Below are 14,387 nucleotides of genomic sequence, written 5' to 3' on the forward strand. Positions count from 1 at the left end.
ATATAGGAATTGTATTAAGGACAAAATTACGTAAGTTGGCAATGATATCGATTCTGAAGGCAGAAATTTTAAATTTAGCGATGTCAAAACCTTAATTTCTTTGTTTAAAATTCGACTCTATGATTGTTCCCGTAAATGTCATTTTATGCTAGCAATTTTTTTAGTTTGACAGCGTTAAAATTAGAATTTCTGCCTTCAGAATCAACATCATTGTGAAACTTAACTAATGTGAAACTTATTCCTAAGACAGACGCACAAGTTTCTTACGGCCTCCGCTACGCTGAGAGCCGAGAGCACCAGCACCCGGGTGGATCAAGACCATCCGTTCGCTCAATGCTAAAAAGGCCCTTACATAGACTGCCTAATCATTTTACCACGATGACAAACGCTTAGAAGATATGTCAAAGAACGTTTGGCAAAATATATACACATATTACACATATCAACCTTACTATTCTTCATCTTTACTAGTACCACCTTTAAACCCACAAATCCTCCCCAAACTTACCCCATCACACTCCGATACGTAGTATTCCTCATCTGGGCGGCTATGGCTCGTCCATTATGGGGGTCTTCTCCCATGCTGAGGAGGGCGGCCAGCGCGCGCGCGTAGACCCACACGGCGTCATGCAGCCACGCCGCTTCCACGGGGATCTGGGCAGGAGAAGAGGTATAGCAACCAATGGGAATGGCTGAATGGATGGATGCATCGGTGTAGCAACCAATGGCAATGGTCGGTTGGGTGAGGAACCTATACGAACGCGATATTTGTAGCAACGTGATAACGTTTTCGCGTCTGACCGGATGCAAAAAAGCATACTTGAGAGGTCTATTTTTTCCTTTGTGGAAAGCACTTGGCACTGCGTTGGAGTGAATAGCACTGAGTCACAGAATAATAACTAACGGAGTTTGGCAGTTTCATTCGATATTTGAGAGCTACCCTCAATTAAAAAAAATTATTTTGCTAAGTATCTGGGTACTTATACGAACGATAATTAAAACCTACCTACCTACCTACAATGTTCTCATAGAGAGACGAGAAGGTCTCCACCTTCATGAAATGAATGATGAATTAAAAAAAAGGCGGTACAGTATGTATACTCACTTAAGAAGTCTGTAATAATTATTCATAAAAATTCTAGTCTTCACTAGATCCACGAGACAGGATGGATGAGACACTAGCAAGGATACAACTTTTCTCGCGACAATTTAAACTAAAGTAGTTTAGCATAAAGATCAATTTTCATTAATCGCTGCCATGAAACTGCATCAAGTCGAGATGGGGTCTATTTTCTCTGAAGCGAGCGCTGTAGCCGCAGCGCTTTCATCGCTGTAATAGTTCAGGATGCCACCGCGCGTTCTATTAAATTAAACAACTCTTCGTAGATTGTCTAGTATCCAGAGAATGTGTTTGTTTTATTAAATGTTTTATGTAAAAGGTCTTATTGCACATTAACCTACGCTATTGTTAGCTCAATTCTGGATTTTGTGGTGTTAGTTGTGAATAAGAAATAATGTAGGTAGGGATGTACCGTACATAAATGTTACTGTAGCTTATGTTAAGCTGTGTGCAGAAGGACGATAAAAGTAAACCAACAAAGTGTCCCTTTTGTCTTAGTGTAGATGTAGACAGTCATTTCTTATATTATATTTTTAGGGTTAGGCACACGTATCTCAGATGGAAATAAACGGAGCCATTTCAACGCTTTGTTGCCTGTCTTCCCAAAACGCACACCTACCTAAGTACCTACCGTAAAACTACACATGCAGTAAAACCTAACTCGTTCAACCTAACAACTGTATTTGAAAAATCCCAAGTCTTTGATACTTAGAGAGAATGTTAACGATGTTGGTTTAGTGTAGTGTAGGTACAGTCGACTGCATGTTGGCTCAGCGCTCAATCCTCGCATAGTTGTAAGAGAGCGAGCGGGTAATTGGAATTTCCTCATTACACGGAAAATGCTCCGCTTCGTACGACCCTTATTCGTTTATTACATGAGGTAACAATTTAGGTGCCTTGCATTGCCTTTTGAAACCTGCTGATGAATAAATAAGGTCATAAACTAAAAACAGACTACTGAAAATTAAGGTCTGAGAAGGGTGTAAATAAATAAATATCCTCATTGACCATCATCATCACCAGAATCATATTTTGTTGTTGTTAAACTCAAAATATACTTACAAAAGACCATTAAATTAACTTTTTTTACCTGAATTTAGGTCTACATTTCTAAACTTCACACAAAAAATTTAAAAAACTTACCACTTTCCCGCCACCGAAGCTGAGCAGTGGATTGGTGAAATTAAACGGCGGGAGCTGCAGCCGCCTGTTCACCTCGGCCGCGAACACCGGGTACGACGGGGAGGGCGACGGTGCCACCGCCAAGTAGGACCTGAAGGCCCGCAGCGCCCGAGGCGAGGGCTCCTTGCGAAGGGGACCCGAGAGGTAGCGCGCCGCCTGCCCCGCGTCGTACTGGTCCACGTCCACGCCTATGGCCGCGTATTCTCCTGGTGGTGTTAGGGTGATAGAGAACGTAAAGGGCAATAAAACGCCGATGATATTCTATTCTACCCTAAACCACACGGTCATCCCTTTCCCCTTGACACTATCGTATATCTATCTATGTTGAATAGAATAGTGTCGTTATCTAGTCACCCCATAGTTATTTCACAATCAGTGGCCCATCTTACAGGCTAAACGCGGAAAATTAGCTAGCCACGATAGGGAAAAGGGATGACTGTATGGTTTAGGGTAGAATATAATTACATCGGTGTTTTCTATTGCTGTGTTATTTAATAGTGCTACCCCAAGGCTGCTGAGTATGGATACTATTGCACGAAATCTACCAAATATGGAGGTTCCACAGGGCATTGATAGTATACAGGTTAAATGGGTAATGCTTTGCATTTCGTAGCACAGATTAAATTTTCTTTTGATTAACAGTAACCCTACCTTCTCAGTTCTTTGCTTTGTTTGGATTGAATAAACCCTAGATCTAGATTAGTTAGGTAGAGTGTTTTATTTTCCGTACTAAAGTTTAAGTAGGTACCTAAAGTAACTAGAGTTATAAAATCTTGTAAGATTATTGACGCATTTGCATAGCGAATAATACTTAGTTTGACTGCATGATATCGTAAAAACAGAAAGCTTAGCTGAATTAAAATTTTGTGTTTGAGAAAACTTTTTCAATAAATAAGTGACGAGGAAAATTAGCAAGATATTTACGACATTCCCGGTTCCCGGGACTTTGTCCGAAAAGTTTGCGGGCTAACGATAGATCTTGTAATAAAGATAATTTTAATTATCATACTGTCTGTTTGCTTTCGCTGCTATTTCTTATCTTAGAGAACTCAACTCACTATGATAGCAAATTTAAAAGATCCGTCCATAACATATGGAATGGCACCTACTGAAATGCCTATTATCCACCTACCTACGTAATAACGCGCATAATAAGTAAAACTTACGTTTGTACCACGAACTAAGTTTTATTTATATCCGGGGGCGGTATCACCTAATTCAAAGAAAAACTTGTGAGTAAATGTAGCGAAAATGGAAATTATCAGGGGAATGAATGAGTAAGGGGTATGGTCACCAATGATGTTTTGCTCCGGCTATCGATCCAGGGTACTATTGTGGAGAGCAGGAAATTGACTCTAGCTTGAAAAAATTACTAGAAAACATGAGAGTTTTAATGCAACGAGATAGAGTCGTCGAGAGAAACTTCGACGTTCTTCGTATTTCGTAAGCTAGAGTGACCACAGTAGCAATGGGGCCCCAAAAGATCGTATCGTTAGTCGTTACTCGTTTTAGGTTGTCATGTTTATTCATCAATGTAAGGAAAATCAGCAACTTGTATAAAATAAAGTCACTGTAACATACATTTGTCAGGATAGATAGTTAGGGCACGGTATTAGGTATATACAATATATTTATCGGTAGATAAGAACTACCTCAGTACTTTTTTATCCAGTTACTAATATACTTCCGAATAACTTCTAATAAACAATTTGTTTATTAGAAGTTATTTATTAGTGTTTAAAACAAAGCACCTAGCTAATACAAAATTATATACTTACAAATAAACAATAAGAAACGGACGCTACTTCTCTAAAAGAAACAAATAACCATTGGTATCCGCTTTGTGTACAAAAGAAAGCAAAATTTAATAAAGTGAAGGCGTGAAGCTTGAGTCAGAAGAACAACAAAGGAAAATATCTAGATTGTAGACTATTATTAGACGCAGTCGACTTATGGAGGCGGCACGTACGGATCTCTTTCAAGAAGCCAGCTTTATCACTGAACTGGCAGGATAAAGTATTATCTACTGGGATAATCTCTCGCTATCATATTTCAGAAATCATCATATGAAAATCTGGAAGAACATGTTAGGGACGTGATTTTTCATGCATTGTATATTGATATGGTCCTAATAATTTTGCTCCGAGAACGAAAATATTCTGAAGGTTATATTTGCAATATTGTTTTCCACAAATTTCTAAATTTATGTTACATGTCGGTTTTTATGATATTTTCAGTAAGAACGCATATTGTACCGATGTAAACGTAAACAGTTCCTACCGAACGGAGAATTCGAATGACCTAAATTTACCATACCTAATCATAATCGGATCGCAAATTTAATTCATCTATAAATATAGGTACTTACCTAAATAAGGATATAGATTATAATACCATCATCTGTATTCTACAGATTCAACATCACACACTCTTTTCTTTCTTTCTTTCTTTCAGATAGGTGGGATGTGCGATGTGATGCGTTTTGATATAAGTAATGGCAAGACAGAGATTAGACATAGGTGGAGGTAATTAATATTGTTAGTGTTAGCTAAGCTAGTTAATTGCATTTAGCTGCCTATTTAAATTATCTGATAAAATATAAAACCCAACTGTAGGCCATATTAAAACATAATGATGTAAGTACTGACCTGCGTCGAGCAGCTGCATCGCATCCAGTGCCAGCATGAGGCCGATGTGGTCGTGGTAGTACCCCACCGACACGTAGACTGAAAACATTTGTGTAGTTAACTTCACCGCTTTCAACAACACATTCTGACTGATATATTGGTCACTCTTCAACATGGATGTAAAGACTGAACGAAAATCGGTTCATCCGTAGTGGATTTACGTTACGACATGTTAAACCACAAATCAGATTCTCCTTTGTGTGTTAAAACCTCTTAAAAATAAAGCACATCTTTATGCATCAAGTGTAAATAAATAATTTAATAACATCTAACAATCATTCGTCAAACTAAAAAGTTGAAAGGAAAAATGCAAATTTCCGCCGTGTAAGCTTCTTTGGAAAAGTTTTTCAGTTTGATCAGACTTGACGCCCTGTTTTCAGGGTTCCGCGTTTTGATAGGCTTTTATATTTATTTTATTTCATTAGTAAATGCACAGTTTCTCTTTCAAAATTTGCTGTATATATATAAAGTATAACTCTACAATACTCACTGCGTGTATCTTTGTACGTCTCCCGGACAATATCAATAAACGGGTTCCGACTGTAGTTCTTCCTCTGATTTTCATACAAATAGGGCTCTCTATAGGCTTGTATGGCCCTGACAGATATCTGCTTCTCCCTTGCCGCGGCGGCGATGGCGTTAGCGAGGCGAGAGAAATCATGGTTTGGCGCCTTCAGGTAGACAAATGCGACCTGTGTGGGGAAAGATAAGTTATGAGGTTTTTGTTTACGTGTTTGGGTGTGATATCGAGGTGTTTCATTAGCATGAAAGCCACTAATGCATGGTTATCACTTATCACTGTGAAGTGATGTGAGTAACAGATTGAAGTGGTAAAGTTACGCTAGGTGCTTTGTTTAGTAGGTCGGTGCTTAGGTATTCGATGATTCGATGTTGTGAGGGAATTCCGCTATGATTCCGAAGGTCTTGGCTTCGATTCTCAGCCGGGCTGGACATAGGCCTCTCCAAATAACATCCATATAGTTATAGGTATCCTTTAAAAGTTATCGCCAAACAGTCTGTTCATCTGACTTAAGTTCATCAATCCAGCAGCATCAAGCCATTGGGTGCACTATGCCTAATGCTCTGCTCTCAGGCGGAGGGGGGACAGTGGGGGTGTGTTTACATGCATGAAGCGGAAGTGCGTGAGCACGGCCACCACGGAGCGCGACACGTCGGTGTCGGAGGGCCGCGTGCGCGCGAACGTCGCGTACACGCGCTTGTTGGAGCTCGCCACGTCGCGGCAGTACTGTGGACAACAGATGTATTACAACAGAGGTTCAGGGATACACATGGAAACTTATGAACACTCAATATTATTAAATGAGACATCAGGGTTAAGTTATCGAAGGTTTATTCAACTCGAAATTTTCGAGGAATAAAGCACTCTCTATTTACCTTTTCTTATCTCTGATATATTATAGTAATCGGGTTGGTATAATATAATATTTAGAATATTAGGTACCTAATGAGGCTCGCGATGAGTGAGGGACTAGCATAAGGGACCTATAATGGTAAAATGCAGCTTCGTGTCATTGATTGTCAGTTATAGTTGTAACTTGTACCTAACACATTTTATCTATTTCGAAATAAAACAAGAGAAGAAAAATGAAGGACATAGGCAGTGGACTCACATAGCTGATCATGGGCAGGTTGAAGGCGGCGGCCATCCGGCCCTCGTGCACGCACGTCTCCTGCGGCCCCACGAACGCGGAGACGTTGGCCGCCCACAGCGCCGCCACCTGGTGGACCAAACAGACATTTGAAGATTAAATATAATGATCAAGAATCATTTATTTGACACAGACAAGAACAAATACAACATGTTATTTATTGCAATAAATATATTTGATTTGATTTGATTTGATACAGAAAATAATACAGTACAAAACAAACAATAACGCACAGGTTGCTGCCGGGGCTTCAAAAAGGCACCAGCTCAGCATTTGCTGTAGACAATAAGGCCACAGGCCACTTTTCATTATTTACTTATGTATGTATAGTAAGTTTATTCTAAATTATATATAGGCCGGCTTCTACACAGTAGGGAAGTGCACAAGCCTGAAGACAACGGCTCTCCCGAATCCTTAATCTCTTTAACATATTTTATTTTACTGTGCTATAATGTCCTCCACGTACAAATGATACAATTATACAAATTAACATCGGAAGTAGTTTTAGAGGCACGAATCAGCCATTACATGTAACACAAGTCCATTCGCTGAACTCACGCCATATCCATATCATAATTCGTTAATAATATTTATGTTATTAAAATCTATATATGAACTGGTAACGACCAAAAACTGCAAATTAGTCTCCAGTTGTCCGACAAACCGGCCAATTGCGACACTAAACTAAGTTGAGGGGTCGTAAAGTAGTTTTATAGCAGCATCTAGGATACACAGTTTATGACAAACCCCGACAGAGATGAATCTCTGTCGGGGTTTGTCGCTGAAGCGACTCATAAAGTGCACACACAAATCGTAAACGAGATGTTTTAAATTGCTAACAGCTAAATAATGGAAATAAAACACTCGCTTTTACTGAGCTTCTTTGTCTCGGTGGTTATGGCCGCGTATTAAAGCGGAAAAAGGAATCATTTGTATTAATGCTGAGCCTGCCATCAGGCTACATTGTCGTTATTTGAATGGACGTTAGAGTAAGAGCAAGGAAAAGTTTGCAAAAAATAGAACCTAAACAAATCAAATAAAATCAAATATTTTATTGCCATTATGCCATTGTATGAACGGAGGATTAGCAAAAATGTAGTTGTGCTCAAACATAAATTGTTTTAAAATACCTATGTTGTTAATAAAATAAACGAGATTCAGGTGCTGTAATCAGTTTGATTCTCATTTCCACCGCCTGGTCCCACAATTTTACCTTCCTAATTCTAATAAAACAAAGCAATAGTTTCGGTACCTAGTGCATTTGTAGAAAGCTTATAAGACTTGCGAAGCTATAGGTAGGTATATCTTCCCATTTCGGTATTAACTGCCATTCATTTCCTTGCATTAACCCCACAAGTTAGAAAGGGTCGAGATCCGGTCGGAATGGGGGCGCCCCACGCTGGAGGAACCGTCTCGGAAGACGATCATAGGGGAAATGGACAAACATTACTTTCTGCAAGAAAAACTTCTCAACAGACTCAGCTGTTTTGCCAGTTTGAATGTTTCCCGTCTTACAGTGGAAAACAGGGCAACGAAAGAGTTTCCGCATGCAAGCCAACAATATACAATATGTATAAGATATAATACTTAAGTAAATATAACTTATACTAAAGTATTTTAAATAGTAACTCTTTCTTAAATAAATCTTCTCAGATTTCTTTACTGTGATCAGCAAATAATCTTAGCAATAACGTCTAAAACTACTACCTACTGGATACTGGATACCTACTAACTAACGGATAAAACTTGTATTTTAAGTGAAATTCTATTCATCATATAAGGTAGCTAAACATTTTTCATCCCATAGCTATAAGTATTATTTAAATTTTCTAAGCATGCAGAAAACAGTTTAAAAGTCCTGCAAACTAATTGCGATCGTGTCAGCGGTGGAACTGACAGCAAAGTATTCGCGTTTTAGATATTCTTCCGACAGAGCCCTCCCTGCGCGTGACTCGAGCTTTTACTCGGACGGCCAACTTTAATAAATCTCTCTTATCCCAGCAAATAAGACTTGTAGCTAAAGATACAGATAGCCCCGATCACTCGTTCGAACAGGATAACTGAGTATAACCAGCCCATATAATGTATGTTTTCTATTATTCTCGTAGCGGATGAAGGAGGTCATGCAATAAATATCTACACGTTTCGGATTCAAATGCGTTCAATCGTTTCTACTGTTGCGCGACAGACGTAAAGCGATTCGAAGCCTTGTATTGTGAGCACATTGCGAGGCTGTAAGTTCGCGTCAGTAAAACTATTCACATGAAAGAATTTGTGTCGCTGTTCGCTGAGAAATAAAATATTTTCTGTTTCTGCTCACGATCTAGCCCATATTGAATAGTTTAAGTATTTACTTACCTATGTATAAAAAGGTAGTTGTTTCAGAAATATTTAATAAAATATGTAAAAGTCGTTTTTACATGCATAGTGTGTGTTAGTAATTTTTTTACTTTCAGATTTTTTGCACATGGACTAGTTTTACTGTATTATCTATTAAACTGTTGATACTTTTGCGGACTTCTCTTATCTTTTCAAGAGTTTCAGAAGTTTATCCGTAAATAAGATAAGTATAAAACTAAGCTTATAGGAAAAGGAACCTAAATAACATATTTAACTATTAGAAAGCTTACAATATTATGTATTTAGTATAATTAATTTATAGTGTTCAATTATTATTAGTATTCTTGTACATAGACCTAATGTACAAGAACACTCCCTTTTTCAGATAAGCTCTTTTGTCTATGATATTACCTATTTACTGGCTCGAAAACGTAGGCATTGGGCCATTTTAATCATGATAAAAATTAAATCTGAAGATTACAGTCCGAGCCAAAAGCTTTGCTCAAACTGAAACTGTTGGCGAAGTGAATTAAAGTGTAACAGCTGGGGCATGTTGCCTGAACATTCGTTGGAGCAGGTCAATGCGGGCAGCCAGTGTCGACTACGACTTATGTTTAGTTTCCGAAAGTTTACCCGACGACGTTTGATGAGTCAAGTTGATCAACGCACTGAATCGCCGAGGGTCCCTGCTGGTTCGAATCCTGGCCGGGACAGATATTTTTGTTCTATTGGCTTAAGCCAATATAACAAAAAATGTGTGTTTTTTGGGTCGTGTAACTAATGAGAAAATGTTTTTGATGTTCCTACTTTTAATAAATCGTTTTATTAGTTGTATTTGTGAATGAAACCATAGTCAACCAGTATATTGTTGAAACTACATTATCTAGTTTCGACAATATACCTACCGCCTGCCGCGCAGGCGTTCGCGAGCTCGCGTTCTACTGGTTGACAGTAGAAAAAAGAGGCGATCCCTTTACGTTACGGTTATAAGTATGAGCGGTACAAAAGTCTATCTTGTAATAGATAACTGAAAACCATAAATATCATTGAAAGTATGAATTGTGAATGATTAGGTATCTGATAACCGATTCGCTTCCGCAGTTCGATATCTTCATTAAACTCCCCCTTTTAATGACTCAACTCTACAAAGTTGGAATAGCTTTGAGGCTTCCTACAGAAGGTTTCCTACAAATAGAAAGCTTCAGGCGGAATACACTAAAGATTATTGCAGTGTTAGATATCAAAGATTTTAGCTTGCAATTTTGAAGAATGAATCACAGTGGGGGAATTCCGTTTAATAAAAATTGATGTGTACATATATACAACTACATACATTGATTACAGCGAGGCGCCAACTGGCCGCTCGATTGCTTTGAGTTATAGATATTGTAAAGTTCAACGATAGCCCATAAAACACACACTTTGCATGTCACGATATGTAGGATCGAAGGTGCGTGTTTTGAAACTATACAAGGCCAGAACGCAGAGGTTGGGACTGCTCGTGTATATTTTCAAATTAAAATGGTGCCATGATTTACTTGAAAGTATACAAGGCCATTACGCACTAATCGCGTATATTTTCAAGTAAGTTGGGCCAAAATTATGGCTTGAAAATATACTGCAGCAGTTACCACTGCGGACTAATCGTGTATATTTTCAAGTGCCAAGCGGCAATGCGAGCACTTGAAACTATACGTGATTAGTTACGTGGTAGCTCTTTTGAATTGTTACTCTCTCTTTCTTTCATGCAAAATAGTAATAAGTCTATTGCTTTCTAAACATTGCATCATCATTCCGCACTTGGCATTGTTTTCGTAACGTGTTTTTGTTCACACCGTACAGTTAAAAAGGAAATTGATTTAAATTAAACTGTAGAACTGTTGTAAATAATAAAAATTATCTCAGAAGAGAGTGTAGAACAATTCATAAAAGACAATAAAGGTGAATTCAAAACTTGATGAAAAATAATAATATGTCTGTAATAGGTCTACTAACCTACCACACTCAAGAGCAAAGAATAAGTCCAAGGAGCAAAAAGTCAACACCAAATGACCCCAATTTTTTAAAACATTTAATTTAGAATGTTATCAAAATTTAACGTTTGTAATTTGGTTATAGTAATATTTTGATGCGCTGTTAAATGTACTTTAATATTGCCGACGGCGTCATTAAGCTAGTTTTTTCCATTCAGGAGCTATCGTCACTGGAACTTTTTCATTGCTCGTGAGTGTAGTAGGTATTACTCTTACTCGTAATTCATATAAATAATAAGATATTAGTATTCTTACTTGCAAGTATGATTGCTATAAATATCAATTTATCAATCAAATTAGAGCTTGTTCATCTTTATTTATTAACATTCTATAGGTATGATAGGCAGAACAAGTAAATTGTAGTCATGTACATTTATTGAAATAGTTAAGTAAATTAGAATCAGCATGTAGGTATCAATTATATGCGACAAGTACGCCAATCAAGTAATGTGCGTAATAGCAATGTATATTTTCAAGAACGATTCTGTAAATCCCAACTTGAAAGTATACGCGATTAGTACGCACAAATCGTGTATATTTTCAAGTAAAATATTATTATTTTTCACTTGAAACTATACAGTGCTAGTACACTATGGGACACTATGGGTGCGTTCTGGCCTTGTATAGTTTCAAAACACGCATCGAAGGTACCTAGATGATAGTATTGGTATTTGGTACCATGTTCCTTATGATCTGTACAAAACTTCGATGGAAAAGTTATTATTATAATCTTATTTAAGTATCTGGTCAAAGAGTGCATCTTTTTAAATACTTTTAAAAAAACTACATTGGTGATATAGGTATGTATGTAAGGTGGCCTGCGCCTAATTATTACACATAATGTATATATAGTAATATAACTAATTGGTCGAGTCGGTCGGTCCGAGTCCACCCAATTTGCCAGGAAACAATAAGACGTGTTTACCGTTCAATGCCTGTAAGGTAATATTATAATGTAGTAGATCAATGTCTGCGACTAATGGCTATTCAGCCAAGCGATGCTCGAGCAACGCCTGATTCAATACAAACCTTGTAGAAACCGCTTCTCGGACCCGTGGATGAAGATATTCTGAGTTTAAGTTCAAAGTTAAGGTTGCCTGTAAGAGATCGCTCTCAGCGATAAGGCCGTCTATTGTACGGTGGCCTGCGCCTAAAAGTATACAGGCGGAGTTTTTAAAATAGCGATCCCTGATGATGAAGTGACCAGCTACATCTGTTATAAATCTGGGGACGTGTTGTGTGTGATGTGTGTAGCAGTGGTGTTTATGTGGATGTGCTTGAGCAGCATGTGAGCTTGAGATCGCTATTTTAAAAACTCCGCCTGTATACTTTTAGGCGCAGGCCACCGTACATTAGTTCTAGTTCTATAAGTATGTTTTTTTAAATGCCTGATTTATGTGGTGTTCAATAAAGCAATATTCTATAGTATTCTATTCTATTCTAAGTTCTGAGGTATCGAGCACCGAATCAAGTAGTCGAGTAATGTTTCAGCCGATTGGAAAAATTCGCAGCTAAATTGGAATAGTTCGGGTCGCCGTAATCACGGGGTGAGTCTGCGCGTGAATTCCTGTCGACATCGAGCTAATAGCTGGTCGGAGGACGAGCTGTGAATCGAGATCATTTCGTGTTTTACCTTTTCGAATGCTGTTTTTCCACCAGATATATGCTTTGTTACGTTGTTATAAGTATATGGTCGTGTTTGATATCCACCCATCATATACGTTAGTGCACATGGCATATGCTTAGTGAAAATATAGTTTATTACACATCTTCGCAGCATAGCTCATCTCATGTGGAAAAGCAGCCTAAAAGTTATGGTTTTCATGTATTTATTATTTAGTAGAGCTTTTAAAGCTCTGTGTGATTCTAGAGGTTATAAAAATAAATTTACTTTTACAAAACTCACCTGTTTTATAGAGACTTCTTCTTGTCCGTATGTTTCAGCCACCACGAAGTCCAGCGAGTGCCCCATCGGGCCCAGGAGCTTCTCGTTCACTTCATCCACTGCCATTGATATTGCTCCTACAAAAAAAGTTCATGGTTAAACTAATACGTCAGCAATATAGGAGGACATAGGGTAGTGGAATTCACGAACAGGTATTTAAGACAGCGACTGACATTGCATTTCGTATCGTAACATTAACAGCGAGCCACACTGTAATAGGATATTATGCTCGTTGAAAATTAAATGTTATAGGTCTTTCAGCCCACTAGACCGACGAACGGTAGTGTATGGCCTGGAGAACAGTGGCTGAGTGACTGTGGTACTTGAGAGGCCTAATGTCCAGTCCAGGCAGTGGTGGAATGTATTGGGTGATAATGATTCTGCGGTGAGTGTGAAACTGAAAAGGGCGCTGGTGTTTAGGTACTTACCTATGTTCGCAGTAGAGTATACGTAAACAATTTGGGTCTGCGCTTTATCATAACGTTACGAATAAGAGATTAAATGTTTGGAGAGGTGCCAGTATAGGATTTTCAGTGTAATTTACCTTTTGCCTGTACTTATATCTAGCCTGGTGGTATCGTCATGCATTGTAGGGTATCAATCAAAATATAAGCATACGAGGACAGCAGCTTATTCACGACTCGTTGCCGACGTCTCCGATATTGCATGCGATCAACGATCTATCAATTGATAACAGGAGGGTTACTCTATATTAAAGAGAAACTAATTTAATACAACGAGATAAAGTCGTACAGTCAAAAGTCCTGACAATAAAGAGTGCGATTTTGCAAAGACTTTTTATCATTGTCAGTTATTTACTTACATTTGCATACATTATAAAAATGAAATTCCGAGTGATAATGGCTTTTTAACGGATTTGTCCTTAAATAAATATAATAGATTGATTAAATACGGTCTTTAACAATTAGTTAGGATCGACTTCCGTTTTAAGGACTTTATAGTTTTACTGTAGCTCGCGCAGCAGCGCTCAGAAACTGAGTTTGTCGGCGTATAGTGTGACCCCCCAGTTATCTAGTTATAGTTTTCTACTTTTTTTTTCTGCAGCCAATTGCCAGTCGTTATTCTCCAATAGCCGATCATAAACTTTATAAGTGAATAGTTGCTGATTAGCGACTACCGGCTGATGGTAGTGAATCAGAGGCTATTCGCGACGCAAATCTATTAAACTATTATACTTAATACCTTTTAGATAGGTACTTTAACTACACTCCACGGGCAATGAAAAAGTTCCACTCACAAAATGCCGTCACCAAACAAACCCAATTTTTTCAAAGATTTAATTTAAAATTGAAACAAAATATTACCGTTTTTAGTTGGTTATATCCTGATGCTCTATTAAATGTACTTCAATATTGCAGAAGACGTCATTAAGCTAGCCTTTTCCGTTTA

The 14,387-nt window shown here is 38.1% G+C and overlaps 1 protein-coding gene across 1 annotated transcript in view; it reads right to left on the reverse strand.

The window, feature by feature from the left end:
• Positions 1–14,387, reverse strand: part of LOC105387258 (guanylate cyclase 32E) — a 64,974-nt gene that overhangs the window by 40,424 nt on the left and 10,163 nt on the right. The window contains exons 3-9 of the mRNA XM_048623719.1: positions 12,939–13,054; positions 6,621–6,728; positions 6,113–6,235; positions 5,480–5,681; positions 4,951–5,028; positions 2,264–2,508; positions 509–654 (exon numbers count right to left, since the gene is read on the reverse strand). Coding sequence (XP_048479676.1) covers positions 509–654; positions 2,264–2,508; positions 4,951–5,028; positions 5,480–5,681; positions 6,113–6,235; positions 6,621–6,728; positions 12,939–13,054 — 1,018 coding nt within the window. The remainder of the gene's footprint in view (positions 1–508; positions 655–2,263; positions 2,509–4,950; positions 5,029–5,479; positions 5,682–6,112; positions 6,236–6,620; positions 6,729–12,938; positions 13,055–14,387) is intronic.

The sequence above is a fragment of the Plutella xylostella genome, chromosome 10 (genome assembly GCF_932276165.1).
Source record: "Plutella xylostella chromosome 10, ilPluXylo3.1, whole genome shotgun sequence".
In the NCBI taxonomy this organism is placed as follows: domain Eukaryota; kingdom Metazoa; phylum Arthropoda; class Insecta; order Lepidoptera; family Plutellidae; genus Plutella; species Plutella xylostella.